The sequence below is a fragment of the Dendrobates tinctorius genome, unplaced genomic scaffold (genome assembly GCF_039654945.1).
Source record: "Dendrobates tinctorius isolate UK_male_01 unplaced genomic scaffold, ASM3965494v1 ptg000086l, whole genome shotgun sequence".
Taxonomy (NCBI): Eukaryota; Metazoa; Chordata; class Amphibia; order Anura; family Dendrobatidae; genus Dendrobates; species Dendrobates tinctorius.
The window spans coordinates 48,806,805-48,819,316 of NW_027361754.1; the positions used below are offsets into that span (position 1 = coordinate 48,806,805).

Consider the following 12,512-nt stretch of genomic DNA (forward strand, 5'->3'; position numbering starts at 1 on the left):
TTGGTCACAGCTGTGCCATCGAGCCTGTCACATAGCGCTCAGATATCAGTGGGCCTCACACAATCCACAAGTGTCCAGTGTCCAAAAGTGTGCGCAGAGATTCAAAATCTCCATTATCCTCTCGTCACTTTGGTCACAGGCAGCTGTGCCATCGAGCGTGTCACATAGCGCTCAGATATCAGTGGGCCTCACACAATCCACACGTGTCCAGTGTCCAAAAGTGTGCGCAGAGATTCAAAATCTCCATTATCCTCTCGTCACTTTGGTCACAGGCAGCTGTGCCATCGAGCGTGTCACATAGCGCTCAGATATCAGTGGGCCTCACACAATCCACAAGTGTCCAGTGTCCAAAAGTGTGCACAGAGATTCAAAATCTCCATTATCCTCTCGTCACTTTGGTCACAGGCAGCTGTGCCATCGAGCGTGTCACATAGCGCTCAGATATCAGTGGGCCTCACACAATCCACAAGTGTCCAGTGTCCAAAACTGTGCGCAGAGATTCAAAATCTCCATTATCCTCTCGTCACTTTGGTCACAGGCAGCTGTGCCATCGAGCCTGTCACATAGCGCTCAGATATCAGTGGGCCTCACACAATCCACAAGTGTCCAGTGTCCAAAAGTGTGCGCAGAGATTCAAAATCTCCATTATCCTCTCGTCACTTTGATCACAGCTGTGCCATCGAGCCTGTCACATAGCGCTCAGATATCAGTGGGCCTCACACAATCCACAAGTGTCCAGTGTCCAAAAGTGTGCGCAGAGATTCAAAATCTCCATTATCCTCTCGTCACTTTGATCACAGCTGTGCCATCGAGCCTGTCACATAGCGCTCAGATATCAGTGGGCCTTACACAATCCACAAGTGTCCAGTGTCCAAAAGTGTGCGCAGAGATTCAAAATCTCCATTATCCTCTCGTCACTTTGGTCACAGGCAGCTGTGCCATCGAGCGTGTCACATAGCGCTCAGATATCAGTGGGCCTCACACAATCCACAAGTGTCCAGTGTCCAAAAGTGTGCGCAGAGATTCAAAATCTCCATTATCCTCTCGTCACTTTGGTCACAGGCAGCTGTGCCATCGAGCGTGTCACATAGCGCTCAGATATCAGTGGGCCTCACACAATCCACAAGTGTCCAGTGTCCAAAAGTGTGCGCAGAGATTCAAAATCTCCATTATCCTCTCGTCACTTTGGTCACAGCTGTGCCATCGAGCCTGTCACATAGCGCTCAGATATCAGTGGGCCTCACACAATCCACAAGTGTCCAGTGTCCAAAAGTGTGCGCAGAGATTCAAAATCTCCATTATCCTCTCGTCACTTTTGTCACAGGCAGCTGTGCCATCGAGCCTGTCACATAGCGCTCAGATATCAGTGGGCCTCACACAATCCACAAGTGTCCAGTGTCCAAAAGTGTGCGCAGAGATTCAAAATCTCCATTATCCTCTCGTCACTTTGGTCACAGCTGTGCCATCGAGCCTGTCACATAGCGCTCAGATATCAGTGGGCCTCACACAATCCACAAGTGTCCAGTGTCCAAAAGTGTGCGCAGAGATTCAAAATCTCCATTATCCTCTCGTCACTTTGGTCACAGGCAGCTGTGCCATCGAGCGTGTCACATAGCGCTCAGATATCAGTGGGCCTCACACAATCCACACGTGTCCAGTGTCCAAAAGTGTGCGCAGAGATTCAAAATCTCCATTATCCTCTCGTCACTTTGGTCACAGGCAGCTGTGCCATCGAGCGTGTCACATAGCGCTCAGATATCAGTGGGCCTCACACAATCCACAAGTGTCCAGTGTCCAAAAGTGTGCACAGAGATTCAAAATCTCCATTATCCTCTCGTCACTTTGGTCACAGGCAGCTGTGCCATCGAGCGTGTCACATAGCGCTCAGATATCAGTGGGCCTCACACAATCCACAAGTGTCCAGTGTCCAAAACTGTGCGCAGAGATTCAAAATCTCCATTATCCTCTCGTCACTTTGGTCACAGGCAGCTGTGCCATCGAGCCTGTCACATAGCGCTCAGATATCAGTGGGCCTCACACAATCCACAAGTGTCCAGTGTCCAAAAGTGTGCGCAGAGATTCAAAATCTCCATTATCCTCTCGTCACTTTGATCACAGCTGTGCCATCGAGCCTGTCACATAGCGCTCAGATATCAGTGGGCCTCACACAATCCACAAGTGTCCAGTGTCCAAAAGTGTGCGCAGAGATTCAAAATCTCCATTATCCTCTCGTCACTTTGGTCACAGGCAGCTGTGCCATCGAGCGTGTCACATAGCGCTCAGATATCAGTGGGCCTCACACAATCCACAAGTGTCCAGTGTCCAAAAGTGTGCGCAGAGATTCAAAATCTCCATTATCCTCTCGTCACTTTGGTCACAGGCAGCTGTGCCATCGAGCGTGTCACATAGCGCTCAGATATCAGTGGGCCTCACACAATCCACAAGTGTCCAGTGTCCAAAAGTGTGCGCAGAGATTCAAAATCTCCATTATCCTCTCGTCACTTTGGTCACAGCTGTGCCATCGAGCCTGTCACATAGCGCTCAGATATCAGTGGGCCTCACACAATCCACAAGTGTCCAGTGTCCAAAAGTGTGCGCAGAGATTCAAAATCTCCATTATCCTCTCGTCACTTTGGTCACAGCTGTGCCATCGAGCGTGTCACATAGTGCTCAGATATCAGTGGGCCTCACACAATCCACAAGTGTCCAGTGTCCAAAAGTGTGCGCAGAGATTCAAAATCTCCATTATCCTCTCGTCACTTTTAGTCACAGGCAGCTGTGCCATCGAGCGTGTCACATAGCGCTCAGATATCAGTGGGCCTCACACAATCCACAAGTGTCCAGTGTCCAAAAGTGTGCGCAGAGATTCAAAATCTCCATTATCCTCTCGTCACTTTGGTCACAGGCAGCTGTGCCATCGAGCGTGTCACATAGCGCTCAGATATCAGTGGGCCTCACACAATCCACAAGTGTCCAGTGTCCAAAAGTGTGCGCAGAGATTCAAAATCTCCATTATCCTCTCGTCACTTTGGTCACAGGTAGCTGTGCCATCGAGCGTGTCATGTAGCGCTCAGATATCAGTGGACCTCACACAATCCACAAGTGTCCAGTGTCCAAAAGTGTGCGCAGAGATTCAAAATCTCCATTATCCTCTCGTCACTTTGGTCACAGGCAGCTGTGCCATCGAGCGTGTCACATAGCGCTCAGATATCAGTGGGCCTCACACAATCCACAAGTGTCCAGTGTCCAAAAGTGTGCGCAGAGATTCAAAATCTCCATTATCCTCTCATCACTTTGGTCACAGGCAGCTGTGCCATCGAGCGTGTCACATAGCGCTCAGATATCAGTGGGCCTCACACAATCCACACGTGTCCAGTGTCCAAAAGTGTGCGCAGAGATTCAAAATCTCCATTATCCTCTCGTCACTTTGGTCACAGGCAGCTGTGCCATCGAGCGTGTCACATAGCGCTCAGATATCAGTGGGCCTCACACAATCCACAAGTGTCCAGTGTCCAAAAGTGTGCGCAGAGATTCAAAATCTCCATTATCCTCTCATCACTTTGGTCACAGGCAGCTGTGCCATCGAGCGTGTCACATAGCGCTCAGATATCAGTGGGCCTCACACAATCCACACGTGTCCAGTGTCCAAAAGTGTGCGCAGAGATTCAAAATCTCCATTATCCTCTCGTCACTTTGGTCACAGGCAGCTGTGCCATCGAGCGTGTCACATAGCGCTCAGATATCAGTGGGCCTCACACAATCCGCAAGTGTCCAGTGTCCAAAAGTGTGCGCAGAGATTCAAAATCTCCATTATCCTCTCGTCACTTTGGTCACAGGCAGCTGTGCCATCGAGCGTGTCACATAGCGCTCAGATATCAGTGGGCCTCACACAATCCACAAGTGTCCAGTGTCCAAAACTGTGCGCAGAGATTCAAAATCTCCATTATCCTCTCGTCACTTTGGTCACAGGCAGCTGTGCCATCGAGCCTGTCACATAGCGCTCAGATATCAGTGGGCCTCACACAATCCACAAGTGTCCAGTGTCCAAAAGTGTGCGCAGAGATTCAAAATCTCCATTATCCTCTCGTCACTTTGGTCACAGGCAGCTGTGCCATCGAGCCTGTCACATAGCGCTCAGATATCAGTGGGCCTCACACAATCCAAAAGTGTCCACTGTCCACAAGTGTGTGCAGAAATTCTAAATCTCCCCTGTCCTATAGACACCTTGTACCTTGTTTTACATTACTATATAGTTTGTTGGATTTTGTCTACATTTCTACCAAAAATGAGGAAGGCTGGTGGAAGAGGCCGTGGAATTGGGCGGGGGTTGGCAGCTGGTAATGATGGTGTTGGTGGTGGATCTGATGGTAGTGGCAAGAGCAAAATAGGACCGAATGCAGGAGGTGCTGACCCTGCGTCATCGTCTGGCTACATAAGGCCTCGAACGCTTAGTTTTCTAGGAGTTGGCAAACCGCTTTTAAAGGCAGAGCATCAGGAAATAGTTTTGTCTTACATTGCTGACTCAGCCTCCAGCTCTATCGCCTCCTCTTCTTCAGTTGTAAAAAGTAAAAGCACTGAGTCGTCATTAGAGGCTCATGTTCATGAACCACACCTTTCCTTGTGTCCTTCACCCCAACCAAGATTGAAGGATGACGCAGGCCATACTACTGATTACTCCATGGAGCTGTTTTCACATACCATGCCTGGATTATCAAGTCAAATGGTGAATTACCCAGGCCAAGATGAATCTGACATGGAGTGCACTGATGCACAGCCGCTGATGGATGATTCTGCTGGTACATTCACTCAGAGCACTACATTGTCCTCGCAGTGTACAGAGCCAGATTTTGACCCTGATGAGACTCAGGTGCCCCTTCCCGCACACTATACCACCATACACGGTGACACAGAGAAAGGTGCACATGACATAGAAGAGGAGGTGATGGATGACCCAGTTGTTGACCCAGATTGGCATCCATTGGGGGAAGAGGGTGCTGCTTCCAATAGCTCAGATGAGGAGCATCCACAGCAGACATCGACATCGCAACAGCTGTTATCTGGCCGGCCCGGAGCACTCCAAAGACAGGTTCCAAACATCAAAAGAGTTGCTGGACAGCTTGTCCAGAGGGTCAAAAGATCACAGCGTGCTAGGCCGCAAAATGTCTGCCAAAGTAGGAAGAGTGCAGTGTGGCACTTTTTTGAACAAAATCCTCATGATCAGGCCAAGGTTATCTGTAAGAAGTGCGCAAAGACCTTTAGCCGAGGGAAAAATCTGAAAAATTTGAATACCAGTTGCATGCTTAGACATTTAACCAGCATGCACTTGCAAGCGTGGACACAACACCAAACCTCAAGTGCCACATGTGCAACTGATCACAACGAAGGTAGTCAGCAACGCTACATTGTTTCCCCCACTGTAAGCCCACCGGTTAGCACAGCAGCAAATGTTGAGGTGTCGTTGCAAGACCACAGCAGTCAGGGAATCCCACTGTTATATCAACGAAAGACTGATTCTAGGCCATCAGAAAGAACACCAACTCCATCACCATCATCAACCCTCTCTCAGTCCGCCCTGTCCACCGCTACTTCCACTATATGCAGCTCTCAAGTCCAGCTCACCCTCCCAGACACTATGAGTAGGTCAAGAAAGTACTCAGTCTCTCATCCGCGTACACTGGGTTTGAACGCCCACATTGCCAAACTAATCTCGTTTGAGATGATGCCCTTTCGGTTGGTGGAAAGCACAGCTTTCCGCGAACTCATGGCCTATGCAGTACCACGCTATGACCTACCCAGTCGCCACTTCTTCTCTCGCAAAGCCATCCCAGCCCTCCACCATCATGTGAAAGACTGCATTGTCCATGCACTCAAGCAGTCAGTGAGCGGAAAGGTGCACCTCACAACTGATGCATGGTCCAGTCGGCATGGCCAGGGCCGTTACGTGTCCATCACTGCGCACTGGGTTAATGTGGTGGATGCAGGGTCCACAGGGGACAGCGGTGGTGGGACAGTGCTGCCTAGCCCACGGTATAGGAAACAGTTGGCTGTAGGCGTTCGACCCTCCTCCTCCTCCTCCTCCTCCAGAAGCGAAAGCTCGTCCACAGAGCGCAGTCGTACGAGCACTCCATCTGCAGCTGCCACTGTTGCACACGATGTGTCCCCCTATCGAGCAGCTAGTGGAAAGCGTCAGCAGGCTGTGTTGCAGATGATGTGTTTGGGCGACAGACACACCACCGAGGTGCTGGCCGAGTACTTGAAGCGACAAACTGAGTCATGGCTGGGCAGTGTACATCTTGAGGCAGGCAAGGTAGTTAGTGATAACGGCCGTAATTTTGTGGCAGCCATAGCCCTTTCAAAACTCAGCCACAGACCTTGCTTGGCTCACACCTTGAACCTGGTGGTGCAGTGCTTCCTCAAAAATTATCCGGAGTTAACAGCCCTGCTCCAGAAGGTGCGAAGACTGTGCGCGCAATTCCGCCGGTCGCCTGTACACTCCGTTCGTATGCAGAAGCTGCAGCGATTGCTCCACCTTCCCAACCACCGCCTCATTATCGACATTGCAACAAGGTGGAACTCCACCCTGCACATGGTGGAGCGGCTGTGCGAGCAGAGGCAGGCCATAATGCATTTGTGGGAGGATACACGGCCAGGCGCTTTGAGAGCAGACATGGAGTTGACAGGCGTGCAGTGGTCGAAGCTGAAAGACCTTTGTAAAGTCCTTCAGTGTTTTGAGGAATGCACACGGCTGGTAAGCGCAGACGACGCCATCCTAAGCATGAGCATCCCACTTATGCGTCTGCTCATGCAAACTTTGACGCACCTTAAGGAGCAGGCGTCTGCAGCCAATGTTGATGAGGAGGAAGAGGAGGAGGGAATCCTTGATGACATTCAGCCATTGTCTGCTCAGGGACCTCTCCTGGACGATGTGGAGGAAGAAGAAGAGGAGGAGGAGGATGATGGGGATGATTACTTAGGGGAGGAGGATGCATCTCGTGGGGCAAGTGAAAATGTTGGCGTGGCAAGGTCTGGTACAGGGTTTGTGCGTGACTGGAGGGATGTGGATTTGCCAGAAAGTGCTCATCCACCCAGCACTCGCAGTGCATCATTGACACCGGGAACATTGGCCCACATGTCAGATTATGCCTTGCGGATCCTAAAAAGGGACCCCCGCATTGCCAAAATGATGAACGATGACGACTACTGGTTGGCCAGCATCCTGGATCCACGCTATAAAGGCAAATTACAAAACATCATGCCACAGGAGAACCTTGACATAATATTGGCTAATAAACAAGCAACTCTGGTAAATCGGTTGCTTGAGGCATTCCCAGCACACAGCAGCGGTGATGGTTCTCACACGAGCCGTACGGGCCGGGGGCAGCTTGGCAGAGGTGTTCGTGGTGCACACAGCAGAAGTGGCGTTGGAGACAGGGGTTTCATGACAATGTTGTGGACTGATTTTTCAAATACCGCTCACACAACTGGTAATACTGCATCGATGGAAAGTGACAGGAGACAGCAGTTGTCAACTATGGTTACAAACTACTTTTCCTCCCATATCGATGTTCTCCCACACAGGTCATTCCCCTTTCACTATTGGGCCGCTAAACTGGACACCTGGCCTGAATTGGCCCAATATGCCTTACAGGAGCTCGCTTGCCCAGCTGCAAGTGTGCTATCGGAAAGAGTCTTCAGTGCAGCTGGATCAATCCTGACAGAAAAAAGGACCCGTCTGTCAACCCAAAATGTGGATGATCTAACCTTCATTAAAATGAACCACGCATGGGTTTCCAAGGATTTTGTCCCACCTTCCCCTGATGACACATAGGGTGACAGAAAAATGGCTTGCTTTGGTCCACCTCTTCCTGGTACTTCACCTATTTCGCCTTTTGCATCAGCTGAATGTCCAACATCAACATATGCCACTTTCTAAAACTCCCTAACTGTGCTGCCTCCCCCCCCATGGCCGGGGTCACCACCTACCGCACGACACCGTGCGAGTGCCGTTGCCCTGGACAGGTGGGTAGGCCGACTCTTGGGCGCGGGCACTGGCACAGGGTCCCTCATAGTGCAATCAAGTGTCTCTGACGGTGGTGGTGCACACCCGCCGTCAGACACACCGCTGTACTATGAGGGGCCCAGTGCCAGTACCGACGCCCACGAGGGGGCCCCCCTTGCTTGGGCAGGGCCCCAGCATTTGCAATCTTTACCTCTCCCTGCTCCTCCGCTGTGTAATCTGGGCCGTCAAATCCATACTGTGCCTGACACCGTCTGAGCCTGCCTCCTGAGACATATATTTTGAATGTGTACGCTATCCATACATGTTATCCGGGGATACGGTACCCTTTCTAACCTTTGTGCAATCACGTGCAATCCATACTGGGCCTGACACCGTCTGAGCCTGCCTCCTGAGACATATATTTTGAATGTGTACGCTATCCATACATGTTATCCAGGGATACGGTACCCTTTCTAACCTTTGTGCAATCACGTGCAATCCATACTGGGCCTAACACCGTCTGAGCCTGCCTCCTGAGACATATATTTTGAATGTGTACGCTATCCATACATGTTATCCGGGGATATGGTACCCTTTCTAACCTTTGTGCAATCACGTGCAATCCATACTGGGCCTAACACCGTCTGAGCCTGCCTCCTGAGACATATATTTTGAATGTGTACGCTATCCATACATGTTATCCGGGGATACGGTACCCTTTCTAACCTTTGTGCAATCACGTGCAATCCATACTGTGCCTGACACCGTCTGAGCCTGCCTCCTGAGACATATATTTTGAATGTGTACGCTATCCATACATGTTATCCAGGGATACGGTACCCTTTCTAACCTTTGTGCAATCACGTGCAATCCATACTGGGCCTGACACCGTCTGAGCCTGCCTCCTGATACATATATTTTGAATGTGTACGCTATCCATACATGTTATCCGGGGATACGGTACCCTTTCTAACCTTTGTGCAATCACGTGCAATCCATACTGGGCCTAACACCGTCTGAGCCTGCCTCCTGAGACATATATTTTGAATGTGTACGCTATCCATACATGTTATCCGGGGATACGGTACCCTTTCTAACCTTTGTGCAATCACGTGCAATCACGTGCAATCCATACTGTGCCTGACACCGTCTGAGCCTGCCTCCTGAGACATATATTTTGAATGTGTACGCTATCCATACATGTTATCCAGGGATACGGTACCCTTTCTAACCTTTGTGCAATCACGTGCAATCCATACTGGGCGTGAGAACGGCTGGCGAGCTGTTAAGCAAGCTACAGCACCTGTCCAGACAAGTACAGGGATTCCCTAGCGAGGAGACTTATTTGATTGTTTTCAATGTTGGGACAGCAATTTTTGGGGAGCACTATATTCTGGAGAATGATAGATGGGGCCCACCATACACTGGAACATTCCAAAGGTGGACATCAGACACTGGAGCAGCATTTACAGGGCCCATTATACACTAGAGCATTAGAAATGGGGCCCATTACGTTTGGAGCATTATTTGGGCCCATAAGACAGTGGAGCTTCATCCATGGGGACCAACATATACTGTAGCATTATGTGGAGCTCATCATATACTGTTTCAAACATTATATGGGACCAATGATTCTGTATGGAGAAATAGATGGGCCTCGTCATGAGATGTAAAAAGTGAGGTATTTTTCATTGTACTATTTATCTGCCGTATCGGAGCATGATGAGTTGTGGTATGTGTTAAAGGGGTGCTCTTTCGCCCAGGGCACATGAAAACCTGCAGCCAGCCCTCCCCCCCCCACAACTTTAGCCAAATAACCCCCATTTTTCAGTGCGTAACTTGTATTATGAAGTTAATTAAGGTTGACAAGCTTAAGTAAGAAGAATTGATGCTTTTGGCATTCAAATGGGCACTGTAGGTGTGTTTCCTGTCCTCCTCTCACTGCCGACTTTTATTCCCCATTGACTTACATTGGGTTTCGTGTTTCGGGACGACCCCGACTTTTCCCTATAATCGGACGATCTTGCTCGACCCGACTTTTGGAAAAGTCGGGTTTCACGAAACGAAACGCGACCCTAAAAAAACAAAAGTTGCTCAACTCTAGTAATAACAGAATAGAAGCTATTAATAATGAAGACAGTATTAAGTGCACACCAGTCAATAGCAGACACAAGTGTGATTATATCTCACAACTGAAAAACCTGTTCTAAGTTATGGTGAGGACATGTTCTATTTCTCCTGTGTTGATGCCTGGTTATGATTGGTTAATATCATACAGGGAGAAAAAGTACATGCCCCCCAGTAAAAACTATCCGATAACACCCATTTGAACTTTAAAGTTAACTCATTAGGTGCCAAATGCATTGATTGCTCATATCTCCTTTTTATTCCCTCTGCAGCCATATTTACATCATGTGTCCAGTTCAATGTGGAAAATTTGATGAAAGGTCCTCTTTAATAATCTTCTGACAATAGCCTTGGGAGGATATATGAGGCATAAAATGAACAGTCAGTTCTTGATATTGATATGTTAAACACAGGAAAAATGGGCAAGTGTAAGGTTTTGAGCAACTATGACAAGGACCAAATTCTGATGGCTAAGCAACAGGGTCAGAGCATCTCCAAAATGGTTGGAGGAACGCGACATATTCAGGATAATGAATTGACCTCTAAAGTGTAATATATCAATGCAATTGAGCATCACACAAGTCCAATTCTAGGAGGCCATATGTCAGGATTTAATGGATCTGCTTTTATAAGGGCTTTACATTTTTTGTGGCATAGTCGTCCTGTAAGAAAGTCAGAAAATTAGCACTACTTACCCCATTGCCTCTCCACTGCTGTACCCTGTCATAAGGGTTCAGCAGTCATGCTGATGTAGATGGCCCAAGACCGCTGAGCCCAGTGATTGACAGCAGCGGCATCATGCTGTAGTCGTAACATGACTTCTCCAGCAATGTCAATAAAGTCAGCGGCAGAGAGGCAGGGCGTAATAACACCAATTTTCTTATTTTTAAACACGAATGCCCATGCTATATAAAAAGTAGACCTGGAAAACCCCTTTAATGTTGTTGTGCCAGATACAACGGGACCCCTTCAGAGGACTTGTGGAGTCCATGTCTCAGTGGGTCATTGCTGTTTCATTGGAAAACGTAGCAAATATAAGGTAGGTAATTTTAATTCTATCTATCCTTGCTGTTGCTATATTACCAGTTAAACACATTTTTGGATAAGGCTGGAGTTCTTTAAACTTCATTAGTAAAGACAAATAATCATAGTAATCATAGAACAAATAATGATAGTAAGAAAACTTGGTAAAAGAGAATAATCACGAGTAAATACATAGAATGGGTCATGGGTAGTGGGGTACACATGCCCCGGGTCATCACTCACCTCTTTCTTCTCTACGGGTACCACAGAATCCTCATTTGCTGTCTCCAGCGCCATCAGTGCTGTACCCCTGTGAACACACGCTTTGCACTCCTCAGTCCAACATTGTAAAAATAGAGAAAGTGAAAAGAGACTTTGTTCTGAACCTTTGGCCATGTTATCAAATCAGGCAACATTAACTGTTTTGTTTAGTAGGCTTTTTTTTTCTACTGGGGTCATTGCCAAAATTTGCTATAGTAAATAGTAACAGCTAGAATATAAATTAATGATAAAAAGTGCAGCTATTGGGCTTCTGGAGTGTAATGATGGGTTTATCATTATATTTAGGTAATTTGTCCCTTTTAAACAGATTAAAGTGTAACTTCGGGTTGAAGATACAATTTCATACTGCTTAATTAGTGGAAGTTCTCCAGATGCAGGAGCAATATTGGTGACGGTGACTCTTGGCATGTAAAGCTCCCCGTGTCCCTTTTTTAAGATCAGTAGGGGTCCCAGCTCTATCCTCAGGATAGGTAATAACTTGCTGGCGGAGGTCCCAACCAGTCCCAAGAATGGTACCTTAAAATACTGTGCATGTACACCTTTGCGAAATTCATTTTTCCCACTGGGAATTTCAGAATCTCATTTTCAAGATCAGTGGTGGTCTCACAAGTCGGACCACTATCGATCAGCAAGTTATCACTCTAGGCGATTGCTAGAGATGAGCGGATCAATTTGTGGTCCAGCAACTAGGTCTGTCGTGAGTTCATTTTCCCCTCCACCACTGAGGCCCGATGAACTCCCTCTTCTGGTAAAGAAAGGTAGTGAGCCTGATTATCAAGCACCTGAGACTAATGATGATGACTGGCTGAGTGGAGTTACTGACTGGATATAAGGCCGCCGACGCCCTTCTGCCCTGTGGGTGATTTCTCTGAGGGATCCTTGGAGACCAGTCTGAATTCCTGCTCTTCTAAAGCTAAGTTTTCTGCTCAGCTTTTTGCATTAGTGCTTTGGCTTTGTTTTTGCTTTGTTTTTCTGGATTTCTGCCATTCCCTGCTGGGGTGAGCTGAATTCCTTTAGCTCTGTCTTCAGAAAATACCTGAGTGCTGATATAGTTTTTTAAGCCTAGCTGCTTCAGGGTCTT

The 12,512-nt window shown here is 48.2% G+C and overlaps 1 protein-coding gene across 2 annotated transcripts in view; it reads right to left on the reverse strand.

Annotated features, from left to right (window-relative positions):
- Nucleotides 1-11,482, reverse strand: part of LOC141097871 (solute carrier family 2, facilitated glucose transporter member 5-like) — a 65,754-nt gene extending 54,272 nt beyond the window's left edge. For both annotated transcript variants that reach the window (XM_073585364.1, XM_073585363.1), the window contains exon 1: nucleotides 11,393-11,482. In XM_073585364.1, the coding sequence (XP_073441465.1) occupies nucleotides 11,393-11,446 (54 nt within the window). In that variant the 5' untranslated portion in view covers nucleotides 11,447-11,482. The remainder of the gene's footprint in view (nucleotides 1-11,392) is intronic.
- Between the last annotated feature and the right edge of the window lie 1,030 nt (nucleotides 11,483-12,512).